At 41.1% G+C, this 16,074-nt stretch overlaps 1 protein-coding gene across 1 annotated transcript; it reads left to right on the top strand.

The window, feature by feature from the left end:
* Positions 1-1,863: 1,863 nt before the first annotated feature.
* Positions 1,864-2,808, top strand: LOC115499846 (olfactory receptor 1L8-like). Its single transcript, XM_030294048.1, has one exon. It carries the CDS (start codon positions 1,864-1,866, stop codon positions 2,806-2,808), a length of 945 nt encoding a protein of 314 aa, XP_030149908.1.
* Positions 2,809-16,074: the final 13,266 nt, after the last annotated feature.

Raw genomic sequence — 16,074 nt, 5'->3', positions numbered from 1 at the left:
TGGCCATTTAATCATAGATGTTCAACATTTCAAATCCACCATCTGTGTAACACAGCAAGATCGGTCACCTCTTCAGCCACTACAAGGATAGATTCTGAACATGGGAGAAGGAAGCTTATCAGTTAAGAGGGAAAGAAAGGGAGGTCACTTAGGAAATGACACAACAAGGAAAACAGTGCCTGTGTGTGGTTGTGACAGACAGTATATATACGAGACATGAGGAGGTGTAGCCTGAGGGTTAAGAGCATGAGCTTCAGAGTGATTCAGCTTGGAGTTCAAATCCTGATTGCTACTCACTTACTTAGTGACCTTGAGCAAACCACTTCACTCTAAGCCTCAGGCTTCTGATAACAACACATATGTTGTGATCCCTCATCGTGAGAATTTGTGAGGTGCTTAGCACAAGCTTGACACGTAGTACATTTTCAATAATATTGGTTATTGTTTTTAACTTTAACTACTGGTTCACTCAGATCATTCAATGCCTAAACAAATCATCCTTCCATAAGATCTTACAAAATCATGAGGTTACTCTGACAACTTGGCAGTGAGGGATATGATACTTCAAGCATGTGAGTTAATTGATTTTGAGGACAACCAGTCATAGCAGATAAGGGAAAGCAACAATGGGATTGATGATGATCAAGAGTTTCTCCTGGGGCGCCTGGGTGGCTCAGTCAGTTAAGTGTCCGACTTCATCTCAGGTCATGATCTCACCGTCTGTGAGCTTGAGCCCCTCGTCGGGCTCTGTGCTGACAGCTTGCATCCTGGAGCCTGCTTTGGATTTGGTGTATCCCTCTCTCTGCCCCTCCCCCACTCATGCCTCTGTCTCTCTCTTTCTCTCAAAAGTAAATAAACATTTAAAAAAAATTTTTTAAGAGGTTTCTCCTGAGTGTTCACAATATGCTTGTCTCTCTTCTGTCTTCTCATTTCTCACTAAATTCTCATGAACATGTGAATATTTGTGTCCAATATCATACATAGTGAATCTGAGGTATAAAGATGTTTAGCAATTTACGATTGCATTGTAAGCATTTTTTTTTTAAAGATTTACTGTCTTAGCAAGTTTGGAATATGCAATGCAATGTTATAACTATAATCACCATGATGTACATGACATTATAGAATGGTTAATATCTGTACAGCATTTAACTGTTAAATGAATTAATATATTGATATTTCAACATTAAATAAATGAATACATTAATATAGAATAAGAATTTTTAATGCATGAAAATCTAATGTAAATGGGTCATTGAAAAGGTGTGAAAGAATATGCTGCTTCTAAAAAATTATTTCAAACACTTTCATGATATAAGCATGTTCGTTGCAGAGATTTTTATGGCAACAACGAATATATAAATAAACAATGTCTCAAACTTTGAGAACCTCTATGTAATATGTTCATTGGTGAGATATAGATGAATATGCTGACTCCAAAAACTTGATTTAAAACTCTTTGTTTATTCAAGATCTCTCATTGCAGAAACTTTTGTAGTAGCAATAAATGGAGGCCACTTTGATATCCATCACCGGGTAATTGGATATGACTGAGAAAAAGCACATATATGTCAACAGTTAATATATATAATTAATATGTTTTCATAGGTATTTTTGCATACATATATGGTTTCTAAAGGTAAATTCTTCTATCCCTCCAGCCTTCAATATAAGGCCCTTGTGATGCCCATGGATTTGGGAAGGAAGGACCACATCAAGAACCATGAGACTAATAAGCTGTCCCTACAGAGCAACTAATCACAACCAGAGAAAAAACAGACTTGCTGGGTTCTCAGGATTTGGGCTCTGGACTTACAGTATGGTAAAAAAATAAACGTCTTGTATATAACTAGACTCAAGTCAATGGAAAGAGTCAACCAAACCAGCAGTGTTTCTGAGTTCATCCTCCTGGGGCTCTCCTCCCAGCCTGAGGACCAGAAACCACTCTTTATCCTTTTCCTCACCATGTACCTGGTCACCATAACAGGGAACCTGTTCATCATCCTCGCCATCCACTCTGACCCCCAGCTCCAAACCCCCATGTATTTCTTCCTGAGTTTCCTGTCCTTCACTGACATTTGCTTTACAACAACCATTGTCCCCAGGATGCTAGTGAGCTTCCTGTCAGAGAAGACCATCTCCTATGCTGGGTGTCTGACACAGATGTATTTTATTTATGCTCTGGGCAACACTGACAGCTACCTCCTGGCGGTCATGGCCCTTGACCGCTATGTGGCCATCTGTGACCCCTTCCACTATGTCACCACCATGAACCACCACCGCTGTGTCCTGCTGGTGGCCTTTTCCTGCTCACTTCCTCACCTCCACTCACTCCTACACACACTGCTACTGAATCGTCTCACCTTCTGTGACAACAATGTTATCCATCACTTCCTCTGTGACCTCAGTCCCCTGATGAAATTGTCCTGCTCCTCCACATTTCTCAATGAAATCGTGATAATGTCAGAAGGTTCTGTTGTTTTGGTGACCCCCTTTCTGTGCATCACTTTCTCTTACATACGAATCCTCATCACAGTTCTCAAGATCCCCTCAGCTGCTGGGAAACGCAAAGCCTTCTCCACCTGTGGCTCTCACCTCACTGTGGTAACCCTCTTTTATGGAAGCATCTTCTATGTCTATTTACAGCCCCTGTCCACCTACACTGCCAGGGACCACATAGCAACACTTGTCTACACAGTTCTTACCTCCATGCTGAACCCTTTTATCTATAGCCTGAGAAACAAAGACCTGAAACAGGGCCTGAGGAAGCTGATGGGCAGGAGGAAATCCCAGGCAGCACCCTCTTGACAAACCCACAAGTGGAATCTGCTTCACTTGAATCTAGTATCTACTAGATCTTGGTGAACAACTGAACTGCTAGAGGTTAGTTTTTTTTAATCTATGTGAGACACGGCTATTGTGGGTGATCACATGCATTGATGACAGCCCATAATTGTCCCCCGCTCTGTTTAAATCATGATATTCTTCCTTACTATTCCTCAACTTTCTCACAAAGATTCATCACATTCTCATCCTCTAAATAATACTTTAAACTAACCATTTCCAACTAATATTTCCTGAAAAAATTGCTGTCCTTTTATTAAGACTTACTCTCCAATACCTTTCACATTTCAGTATATTGCTGAAAATGATTACCTAATTTACAGCTGTTGAATATCTTTGTAAACATTTCAAGGGAGAAAGAATAGAGGGAGAGAGGGAAGGGGAGGAGAGGAATTAAATTTTAGCTAATTTTCTTATGAGGATTTTTATAATTTCTTATTTTTTTTTCTTTAATAAAACTTATTCTTGCTTAAAAATTAAATTTTGCCTTTACTCTTATCTTTCTATTCTTTAAAAAAAATTTTAATGTCCATTTATTTTTGAGAGAGAGCAAGTGGGGGAGAGGCAGAGAGAAAGAGAGACACAGAATCTGAAGCAGGCTCCAGGCTCTGAGCTGTCAGCACAGAGACTGACACAAGGCTTAAACTCATGACTGTGAGATCATGACCTGAGTTGAAGTCAGATGCTTAATTGACCGAGCCACCCATGTGCTCCTTATCTTTCTATTCTTGATTATGTTGCTGTGGCCTTATTTCTCTTATATTTCCTCTTATTTTTTTACTATACAACTTAAAAATGGTAATAGCCAGAAAGAACAAGAACCAAGAGTGATTATATGAAAGTTATCCATTCCACAAGGAGGATGTTGGAACCTCTCTTTCCTCCATCTATCCCTAAACATTTATGTTTAAAAATATGTGATTTAGGGGCGCCTGGGTGGCGCAGTCGGTTAAGCGTCCGACTTCAGCCAGGTCACGATCTCGTGGTCCGTGAGTTCGAGCCCCGCATCGGGCTCTGGGCTGATGGCTCAGAGCCTGGAGCCTGTTTCTGATTCTGTGTCTCCCTCTCTCTGACCCTCCCCCGTTCATGCTCTGTCTCTCTCTGTCCCAAAAATAAATAAACGTTGAAAAAAAAAATTTAAAAATATGTGATTTAATACTTTATTCTAGAAACTCCCACTCTTCGGGTTCTAACCTATGGAAATAGTATCATAAAAGTATATTGGATATTGGGGCGCCTGGGTGGCGCAGTCGGTTAAGCGTCCGACTTCAGCCAGGTCACGATCTCGAGGTCCGTGAGTTCGAGCCCCGCGTCTGGCTCTGGGCTGATGGCTCGGAGCCTGGAGCCTGTTTCCGATTCTGTGTCTCCCTCTCTCTCAGCTCCTCCCCCGTTCATGCTCTGTCTCTCCCTGTCCCAAAAATAAATAAACGTTGAAAAAAATTAAAAAAAAAAGTATATTGGATATTGAGATACATTTTTTCACTGATTTCCAGTTATTACAGATAAAAATTGGCAAAACAGTTGGAGCACCTGGGTGGCTCAGTTGGTTAAGCATCCCACCTTGGCTCAGGTCATTATCTACTGCTTGTGGGTTCAAGCCCTGCTCAGGCTCTGTGCTGACAGCTCAGAGCCTAGAGCTTGCTTCATATTCTGTGTTTCCCTTTCTCTCTGCCCCTCCCCCACTTGCTCTCTCTCTCTCTCTCTCTCTCCCAAATATAAATAAAAACATCATTTTTTTTTAATGGCAACAACCTAAAATCTTATCTATGAATAATAGAGATATTATGATTAGTTACATAGAATGTAAGAATATGCAGCAAGTTGAGGGAAGCCTGGGTGGCTCAGTCAGTTGAGCATCCAACTCTTGATTTTGGCTCAGGTCACAATCCCAGGGTCACATGATTGAACTCTTACATCAGGCTCTGTGCTGAGCATGGAGCCTGCTTAAGAATCTCTCTTTCTCCCCCTGCCCTTTGCCCCTCTCCTCTGCTTGCTTTCTCTCTCTCTCAAAAAGTATTTTTTTAAAAAAGAATATGTAGCAAGTTGAAAGAATCAAATAAATGTTTATTACTTCCTTGAAAAGCCATTAGGTGGAAAAATAAAGATATAGAACAAGTATAAAAGTATGAATTCATTATGTTTTTAAAGATTGTATAAATGTATATGTGGGTATAGTCAGTGCAGTAAGAATGTAAGTGTAGTAGGGGACAGAGAGAATTTCCAATTAATGCACACACTTCCAATTAATTTCCAATTAATCTCTAATTCATTTAAATAAATATTGATAGCACATTAAATGTAAACCTATTAATAAATCAGATGGCCAATGCAATGGTGAAGGAATTTCTTTGCAAGGTACCAAAGAGGAGAAACTTTCTATGTGTATGCATACCTGAAACACATCATATTTTGGTTCTGCCACTCGAATTATAATTTGATGGTATATAACATTCTAGAAACCAAAACTTTTGAAAGTTTAAGGATAAACCTGGATTGTCCTACTGCATCAAGTGTTTCCATTGAGAAACAAGAGGTCATTGCAATTTATGTTCCTCTGTGACTCCCTCCCCTAATCACAGTCTATAGATACCCTACACCAAATGTGACCAGGCTGCTACTGCTTAAGCTGTGGGAGAGTGAACTCTGATTCCATGCACTTTACTCCAAATTTCAGCGCAGGAGCCTGGTCATTGTCCTCAGAAATTGACAAGCCCAATTTAAATGAAAATTAAAACAACCTAGAACAGCTAATACCTTGAAGAAAAATCACAAAGTTGGAGGAAACACATTACCAAATTTCAAGATTTCTACAAAGCTGACATAATTAATATAGTGCAGTATTTATGTGGTGTAGAATAGATAAATAGATCAAGGTAACAGAATGGAGAACACAGAAATATATACTTATTTATATAATCACTTGACTTTTGACCAAGTGCCAATGCAATTTAGTGGAGAAAGGAGTACCCATTCAATACATTATGCTAGAGCAACTGCATATGCACACAGAAAACAATTAGCCTACTAATTACTGCACACCATACATGAAAATAAATTCAAATTGGCTCATAGATTTAATATAAGGGCTGAAACTGTTAAATTTTTTTATTCAAAAATAATAGAAAAATATATTTGTGACCTTGACATGAGTGATTTCTCAGTCAAGAAACAAAAGAACTAACCATAAGAGAAAAATTATTGAGTGGATTTCATGAAATTCAAAACTTTTGCTTATCAAAAGTCACCTTAAGAAAGTGAAAATGGAGGGGCACTTGGGTGGCTCAGTCAGTTAAGCGTCTGACTCTTGATTTCTGCTCAGGTCATGATCTCATGGTTTGAGAGTTGTAGCCTGCATCGGGCTCTACGCTGACAGCACAGAGCCTGCCTGAGATGCTCTCTCTCTCTCTCTCTCTCTCTCTCTCCCTCCCTCTCTCTGCCCCTCTCCAGCTCTCTCTCTCTCTCTCAAAATAAATAAATAAACTTAAAAAAAGAAAGTAAAAATGGAAAAAATATTCACACTACATATATCAGACAAAAAACATATCTAAAATATATAAGAACTTAATCAAATCAAAAAGTAAAAGCATAAATTTAATGTTTAAAAGTAGATATAAAAATTGAAAAGACACTTTACAAAAGAAGATATTCAAGTGGCCAATACTGCATGTGAAAGATGCTCAGCATAATTACTTACCAAGTAAATGGAAATTAAAGTCATAATGTGATACCACATAACACTCAAAAGAATGGCTACAATTTAAAAGACAATACACAATTTTTGTAGGATTTGGAACAACCAAAATTCTCATATATTGATAGTGGGAATGTGAAATTATGTAATCACTTTGGAAAACAGTTTGGCAATTCCTAATAAAATTAAATATAAAACAACCCTAAGTCTATGCAAAAAAAATCTTGTACAAAATATTCACAGCAGCTTTATTCATAATAGAGCAGACTAAAAACAAGTCAAATGTTCATTAACAGGAATTAGATAAACAAATCATTAGTAAAAGGTATACACTTAAGATTTGCACTATTTTACTAGATGTAAACTACATTTCAATTTTAAAAGAAGTTGGATGACCTGGAGATAATGAGAAGAGGCTTTGGGACTATCGGCACCTGTGCACAGGACAGATTAACACCAGGCAAATATGTGCTTCATCTGAATACAAGGGACAGTATTAGGGAAATATCTTTGAAAATTTGGGACATTCAGAGGTAGGAATGAGAGGGACAGAGATGATGCTACCTATCACCTCACAAAAGTTATCTGCACCTCACAAAATGCCTCTGTGTCCTGTCAATCTAATTGACTTGAGTCCAGGATAACATCTGCACATCCAGTCCAGAAAGAGACATTGCAGCTCAGAATTCAACTTAAATTCCTCTAAACGTGTGCATATTCTTAAAAGAAAAATGAGCCAGATAATGACTTCACCTAACGGCCCTAAATTAAGAGTGACCATAGGTGATGCCTCCCTCTTTCCTAGTGGAGATTGGCCCATCATCCTTTGCCTTTCTTCTCCTTCCCAGAAATGAACAAAAGCAGCAGCTCTAGAGAGCCTAATCCCACTACGTGCCGCTAGAGGGCAGTATAGCTGAACCAGCGATGTCTATCCAGTGAAGCCCAGTCTAGGTAAGACAAGTAATGATTAGAATAAGTGAGAGAGACCTGTGGCAGTTGAAAAGAAATAACGTAATGGAAAATACTGGCTGGAAAGGGAGTTGTCACTCTTTCCTTAAAAACCACCTCAGTGCATGACAGTAATAGACTTAGCTATTTCTCTCATGTGTAGTGTTTAGTCATGGCCAATACTAGAATATGCCCCAGGACTCATTTTCCCAAGGACAGTTGGACCAAAGCCACACTGCCCTTTATACATACAATTTGAAGGGAAGACATCACTCAATGTTCCTTGATGAGCTGTCTAGATAATAGTAGGTTGGAATTATTATTTTAGTGCCATGTTGTTATGTTTATCATTTTGATTCCTGCCTTTGAACCTCACTGGGAATACTGTGACTGTTAGCTAACAACTGCTACATTATGTTTCTTTAACCAGGATGACGCCTTTATTAAAGCAAGTACCTGTATATGAGGGACACACATTGTTGTCATCTGCCAAAATGTTGGAATTTAATTTGCTCGTTTAACTTGCCAGATATAAACATGGATGGAAAACTATACCACCAGGTACTCAAGGAATTACAATGATGTCCAAGAGGTAAATGGTTTTTTTTAATATTTTGATCTCATATTAAAGCTAAGATTTAAGGACATGAAAAGGAATGGAAGGGAGAACAAGAAAAGAAGAGACCTAAGAACAAGAGGGGAATGTTGACATTACAGAGTTGTCACATATCAATGATGATTTCACTCTGCAAAGTACCCCCCCTCCGAAAAAAATTGTGGGAAGGCTTTGGGATACTTGAACTTAACTGCACCTGCTATGTGAACATGCTCACCTGGCAATTCCTTGAGGAACATAACACTTTTTTGGTGAATATAGTGTACTGGAATTAGTCTTGCACCACAAATATTCATGTCAACAACACTTGTGATCATACAGCATTGGCTCTGAGGACTAACAGGTCGTTAATGAGTCAGGAGCTTGATTAGGTGTATGGAGTCAAGAGAAATTACTATCCTGAAGTCTCACTGTTACATTCTAAATGGTCACCAGAGGGAGTTTTCTTCTAGTAAACTGCCTGAACTTGGCATTTGGCCCAGAAATATGATGAAGCAATATTTGAATGGACTGTGCCTTTACTAAACTGACTCAACACCTTGTTTGTCAATAACCGCGGGGAAAAAACACACACCCTCACCCAGGAAGGAACAATTGCCATGTTGACAGCAATAACATCTGATATATTTAAACAGCAGTGGCCAGTTGTGCTACAGGCTCAGACAAGAGGAGGTTCATTTGTGGGAACAGTATGGCCAGCCTAAACCAAGGCAAGATTTTACTGGTAAGGATGGTGTTTACTGACACTTCTAAAAAAGGAATTTGGCTTTCTGCGATACTATTGGTAATTTTGAACAGGTAAAGGATCAACTTTGGATCATCCCCATGGGAGACAAATGGACAGTGCTCCACAATGATACCTAAATCCTAGGTTAATAGAAAACTCGTTTTTTGGTGAAGTATAATTATGCCCCAGACCAGATAGAAACTAGAGTTTGCTGAGGAATGATCTTTAGTAATTACACCAGTTACAAGAAATGTATGGTATACAAGAAAATGGTGTTTTTTTCTGGGAAGGTTAGGAAAGTGGCATTGTTATAATAACTAATGAGGATGTGTTAAGCATTATTTAATCTCTCTGTCGCAGCTATTCAGCTTTATATGGTAAAAAATTTTTACATCAATTTATAAAAATGAATGGAAATGGAACATAGGTATAAAATATTTTCCAGAATTAAAATATCTTTTAGGGAACCAAACCAAAATTTCCAGTTGATGTAATACCCAGGGAGACTTATTAACCAGGGAAAGAAGTGAATTTACCTCTAGAAAAGTGATACATGTGGGGCACCTGTGTGGCTCAGTCAGTTAAGCGTCTGACTTCAGCTCAGGTCATGATCTCATGGTTCATGGGTTTGAGCCCCACATCAGGCTCTGTGCTGACAGCTTGTAATGACTTGCTAAGGGACTCTATAATATTTATCAGGATTTGACAAACTTTTCCGTAAAAGGCCAGATAGTAAATACTTTGCAGGTTATACAGTCTCTGTCACTATTCAACCCTGCCACTGTAGTGCAAAAGCAGTCGCAGACAAAATGTAAGCAAATGAGTATTCTGTGTTCCAGCAAAATTCCACTACAAAAACAGGTGGTGGGCATAATCTGGCCAGCAGGCCATATAATTCATAACCCCTGATGTATACAGTTAAGTTGAGTTAGACACAAAGTGGAATATATGTTTTATATTTATAAATTAATTTATATCAGTAGTCCAGTTGTTAGAAATTTTTAATATAAGTGCTGTTTATATGCACTGATAGAATATTTCATGGGGGGAAGAAGTTGCAGAACAATACAAATAGCAAGGCTTCATTTGTATATAAACACGTTTGTGTATAAAGGGAAGAGTTCTATTGAGATTTGAAGGGGAGACTCTTCACTTTCACTAACTAAACTTCTAAATTATTTGAATGAGCATGTACTACTTCTGAAATTTAAAAACAGAGCTACAAAAAGAAAGTTCCAGGCTAAAATTATGGTGACCCTGCTTTGGGCACAGAAGTTTGGTGGCCTTGATCATTGTGTTAGAGCAGATTCCAGATTCCTCTCTATGGGAGGATTGGATTTATCAGGGGAATGTTCCAGTCTCACAACCAAACAGAGGTGAATTAACCTCCTGAGCAAGCAAGGGTCTATTGCCCCACTCCACAGGATGCCAATTGCATTAACTAGAATGTGCAAAGGCCCCTGTCCTCATTAAGCTTCTTAACTTGGCAAGTACATCTCAGTCCTAGCCCAGCATGGCTGACAGACATCACCAGACACAGAGGAGTGAACTTCTGAGCGCCTGCTAATCCAGAACTCATCACCACTAACACAACTATCAAAACCTAGTGGAGATTTGGGGTACCTGGGTGGCTTAGTCGGTTGAGCATCTGACTTCAGCTCAGATCATGATCTCACAGTTCAAGGGTTTGAGCCCCGCATCGGGCTCTGTGCTGACAGCTCAGAGCCTGGAGCCTGCTTCAGATTCTGTGTCTCCCTCTGTCTCTTCCCATCCCCCACTCTCTCTCTCCCTCCCTCTCTCTCTGTCTCTCTGTCTCTCAAAAATAAAACATAAAAAAAAAAAAAACCTAGTGGAGATAAACGACATTCATGGAGAATGTCCTAAGCACCAGTGCTCTGTGTAGACAGCTCCATTTTAGGTCAAGATCCATGTGAGAATCTAATGAAAACAGTGTATGTCATCCCCAGAAAGAAAAAAAAAGCACATTTCTACATACATAGGAAATGTACACACCATGTCAGAGGATGCACAGTCTCTTGTAGCCTAACAATGCACTGGGAGAGTCAGGCATGTCTCTACATAAGAGTAGCTGTCAGGGCAGCTGGGTGGCTCAGTTGGTTGGGCGTCCAACTTTGGCTCAGGTCATGATCTCACATTGTGAGTTCAAGCCTCGCATTGGGTTCTGTGCTGACAGCTCAGAGCCTGTAGCCTGCTTCAGATTCTGCTTCTCTCTCTGCCTCTCCCCCACTCACGCTCTGTCTCTGTCTCTCAAAAATGAATAAACGTTAAAAAAAAAAAAAGAATTGCTGTCCTTCAGTAAAGACTAACACTGAGGCAAGCCAGATCATCAGAGGACTGCCTACCTGCCTACACTATGGGCCTCCTAAGGATCACTTTGACTAAATTGGATCCTGGCAGGATGCCCCCAAAGCCTCCACTGACGCAGTTAGAAGAATTTTCTGTTTCCTCTAAGGGTCTTATAGAGAAGGCTTTGTTTGCAGTGCACAGTAATCTCTTCGTGAAAACCCACAAGAGATATTTCTCTCAGATCAGAGAGCCAGAATTGGTAATGCATCTCCTACAAAACCAATTTGCTTCTATCTCTTAGATGCTGAGAGTCATATACATGACTTTCTTACCCTCTCCACTTTGCTCATTAGCGAACGCAGAGCTAAATGCGTTTCCAGCAAGGGTATCAGAGCTTCCTTCTGATTTTGTGCCCTCCCTCACACTGTCTATCATCTTCTACACTTTGCTTTTTTGTGTCTTGTCCCTCAGCTATTTTTAATTTATTTTCTAATTAGATATTTAGTCGTTAAATATATTTATTTTCTTGTTTGTTGTATGTGTCTTCTAAACAACTCCATTCTTTTCAGGAGAGGATGAAGTAGGAAGAAAAAAGAAAAAAAAGAAAGTGAAGGAGAGAGCAAACAAGGAAGGGAGCCAAGCATTCGACTAGTTCTTTTTCACGTGACTAGGGTATTTCAGAGGATAACTTTCAAGACGCCCAACATATAGATTAACAGAAAGTCTGGTCCTTCTCCTGAGTATGCTCCCACCTCCTTTGATCTGTACAGAAATTCTTGAGGATGCTTCCCAGCATCCAAAGAGCCATGCCTGCACACTCCTCCTTAACCCAGGAGTCAGAGGTTCTCTTCAGAGGACAGATGACTCCACATCAGCTGGGCCACTACTTCAGCTGAAACTGGAACAAGTCTAAGAGCTTTCCCAATGGATAAACCATGTAAAATGTTACTCTGACTTCATACTGGAAATCCAAAACTTAAGAGCCCCTGACATCATCAATACCCCTTGAACCCAATGAACCTGATACTACCTCATAAACCAACATCAGACTCTAATCTACCTTTATCACTTGTCCCTGGACTAGCACAAACACACACGTGCTTATGTGTGTGCGCACACACCCACCTTCCCACTATCTGAAAACTGTTGCCCCCCTAATTACCTAGACTATCTCCCCTGAAATGAAAATACCAAGTCTCCTCCACTGACATCCCCATCTTCCAAAATACCCACCATTGTTCCGAGTCACACCTATGAGACCCAGCCACGAATCTGTGCAGGCTTGGAGAATATTGCCAACACCAAGTAGGAGGCCCCAGACATTCTCCATCCCCTTGGGCTCTGCTTTGCTTTCTAACCTTGGAGAGGGCACCGAGCAGACTTCCCCAAGGGAATAGCAGACAGAGAGAATACCCTGTTCCCTCAGAGCACAAGCGGCCCCAAGGAGGCCCAGTGAAGGAATTAAACCATTACAGGCTGGGAGAGGTCTCTGGACACATTACTCTGGGTAATGGTCTCCTGAAGTGAGGAGTCAGGCTGGAGCTGGGGACGAGAGGTGGGGACAAGTAAGAAATTTGAAGCAGTGTTGGAAAACCTGTTGAGCATGTGGGCTGCTCCTCCCTGTTCTCCTTGGCTTCCTGCAGCAGAGGTGAGGGGATGATCTAAGGAGGCTGGGACCTTTAGCTAAAGTGCAAATTCTGAATAAATTTGCAGACATGGCACGGACACATCTGCATCTGGAGAGAAAACATCTGGACATAGCAAACAACCAGGACTAGAGTTTCTATTCACAGTCCACACCTACCAGGCATGCCTTCCGCGTTGTCCACCATCTGAGAACAGTGAGTTCCAAAGGGTCCATGTCAAAATCATTTTGAGTGTTTTGATAAGATATCAAAGTGAATCAGGAAGGGATTACCCGTGTGTCATTGTCAAAATGAGCCCAACGAAGACGAGTGCTATCTATGTGTACAAAAAGGAACGGGCGGTCACCATGACTAAGTCTCCGGTTTTCACATGTTTGGTTAACCTAAGTGCAGAACAGGCAGACTTCCAAAATTTGACCGTGACTGGTCACTTAACTTTATCAAAATATTTTCTTCTGACTTGTAATATAAATCACTAACTTTGGGGGTAGGGGTGCTGACCCCCTGCCAGGCACTGTGCTTTTTACATGTTCACTGAGCCAACAATGCTGTGAGACAGATTCTCCCATTATCTCTACTTTATGAATGGAGAGACTGTGTCACAGAGAGGTTAACTTACTTGCCCTGAACCACTCGCCTGATAAGGACAGGACCCCATATGTAGAAAGTGGGCCAGAGCTATGCCCTTTGCCTCCATGCTGTATGAGCTCTGTAACAGGCAAGGCATTTCCTCTCTTCAGGGAGAAGCCAAGAGACCTGGGTTCCATTCTTGACTCTACCAATTCAAATGGTCATGATAATTAAGGTCCAGCTTCCCAGCAGCCCTCAATTTCCCTCTTCTTGAAAATGAGGGGGTTGGGGGCACCTGGGTGGCTTAGTCGGTTGAGTTTCCAACTTCCACTCAGGTCATGATCTTATGGTTCATGAGTTCAAGCCCCCATTGGGCTCTCTGCTGTCAGCACAGATCCCACTTCAGATTCTTTGTCCCTCTCTCTCTCTTTGCCCCTCCCCCACTCACGCTCTTTCTCTCAAAAATAAACATTTAAAAAATACAAAAAAATAAAATGAGGGGATTGGACTACATGATCTCTAAGAGTTTCTCCTGTACAGATTCCCTATGAGTCTGTTTTAAAGCAGGGGTGCCTGGGTGGCTCAGTCAGTTAAGCGTCCAACTCTTGATTTTGGCTCAGGTCATAATCTCACAGTTGTGAGATTGAGCCCCAAGTCCAGCCCTCTCTTTGCAACTCCCCCTCTCTTTCTCTCTCTCTCTCTCTCTCAAAATAAATAAGTAAACATTAAAACAATTAAAGTTGATGCAGTAAGAAATCAAGGGGCACCTTCCAGAAGAGAAGGCTCCTGTCATTCCTGGCTGGTCTCTGCCCCACCAGCAGTGAATTAAGTGGAGTGCCGTTCTTTAGACAGCCACTTGGCATCCTTTGCATTTCTTCCTTACATCTGTTCAGAATCCAGAATGACCATCTAGGCATTCTTTCATTCTGCAAATATTTATCAAGGGACTATTATGTTCCAGGCAGCAAGCCAGGGAGGGTGGTGTAACAAAGAACCAAACACGGTCTTCATACTTGGGCAGGTCACAGTCTAGCAGGGAAGACAGTGTTGTAAATACTAAGATTCAGCTCCAGTTCATACTGTGTGTGCAGCAGGAGGTCCAAAAGAATGTGCTACTGGAGGCTAGAGGGTGAGGACCTCCCACCAGCACTAACAGACAGGGAGAATGGATGATTTAGGCAGATGGAATAAGAAATGCTTGAGTCAAGAAGAAGCAAAAAATGCCTTACAGTTGGAGTGTGAAATGGGCGAAGGCTAGGAGGGAGGCAGGAGATGAGCCACAGAGCCCACAGGAGCTACCTCACGGAAGCTCAGTAAGCCACAAGAAGGAATTGGTCTTCAGTCTGTGGGTAATAGGGAGGCTTATGCAGCAGGAAAGTGTCTGTCATGGGTTGAATTGTGTCCCTGAAAAAAGATACATGGAGTCCTAATATCCAATACCTCAGAATGTGACCTTATTTGGAGATAGGGTCTTTACAGAGGTAATCAGGTTAAAATGAAGTTATTAGGATGGATCTTAATCCAATATGACTGATGTCATCATGAAAAGGGGACATTTGGACACAGGAACACACATGCATAAGGGAAAACAATGTGAAGAGACCAAGAGAGAAGACCAATATCCACAAACCAAGGAGAGAGGTATGGGACAGACCCCTCGCAGCCCCAGAAGGAGCCAACCCTGCCAACAACTTGATGGTGGACTTCTAGCCTCCAGAACTGAGACAAAAGATATTTCCATGGTTTTAAGCCACACAGTTTGTGGTACTTTATTACAGAAGCCCTAGAAAGCTAACCCAGACTTTAGCCTGAAGAGTCAGGTGATCACATTTTTACTATTAAAAGAACACTGCGGCTTCAGTGCAGAGAATGGATGGCGGAGGGGGTGTCAGAGGGGCTGTGGGAACCAAGTACATCATGGGGACAATACTGCAATAATCTAGGCAGGAATGATGGCTTTTCACCAGAGTGGGGAGATGAAAAAGGTTGCAAGATTCAAGAGATATTTATGAGGTAAAACATGGGAGATCCCTAGAGAAACAAAGCCCATGCTGATGGGCACTAGACAGAAAAAAAAATGGAAAAATGATTGTGATTCCAGCAACACAGTCTTCCTGCATGCTTCTAGCCCCAGCCCCCTCTGTTGTCACAGACAGAAGACCTTCCCTTCCCCCTCTGTATTTGGTCTAGCCCCGCCTCTCCTTCCCAGCCACCAGCTTCTTCTTTATCAGATATTTCCCAGTCACCCCCAAAATGTTTATTGAGCTTGTGGCTTACAAACTGCTTCCACATGCATCTTCCTCACTTTTCTCTTGAGAACAGGCTTTATTTTGTCTTATGTATGAGGAGAGCGAAACAGAACAGGGAAGGGATTTTGCCAAAGACACATTGTGATTAGTGGGGCCAAAATTCAAACCCACAGCTTCTTTCTCTGCATCCCAAGTTTGTTTTCCTGTGCCCTGCCATAGCTCCATGAACACAGCCCCAGTCAACACTGGATTTGAAGGAGGTCCTGTCTCTAGCAATTACAGTAAAGGACTCCATGCAACATTGATTTTGAAAGTGGATCAGTTAGTGGAAAAAGGATGTTAAGGTAGAAAATTTCTACAGTGAAAAATGACACCCCAGCCCGTTTGTTTTTGGCATAAATTTGTTGAAGCTTTGCTAAAGTGTGAGGAGGTAGCGTTTGGTGTTTAAGAGCATCCTTGTTGGGATCCAGGCTTTG

Source organism: Lynx canadensis, chromosome D4, assembly GCF_007474595.2.
Source record: "Lynx canadensis isolate LIC74 chromosome D4, mLynCan4.pri.v2, whole genome shotgun sequence".
Lineage (NCBI taxonomy): Eukaryota > Metazoa > Chordata > Mammalia > Carnivora > Felidae > Lynx > Lynx canadensis.
The sequence above is the reverse complement of the archived record's forward strand: the minus strand, read 5'-3'. Positions and strand labels throughout refer to the sequence as shown.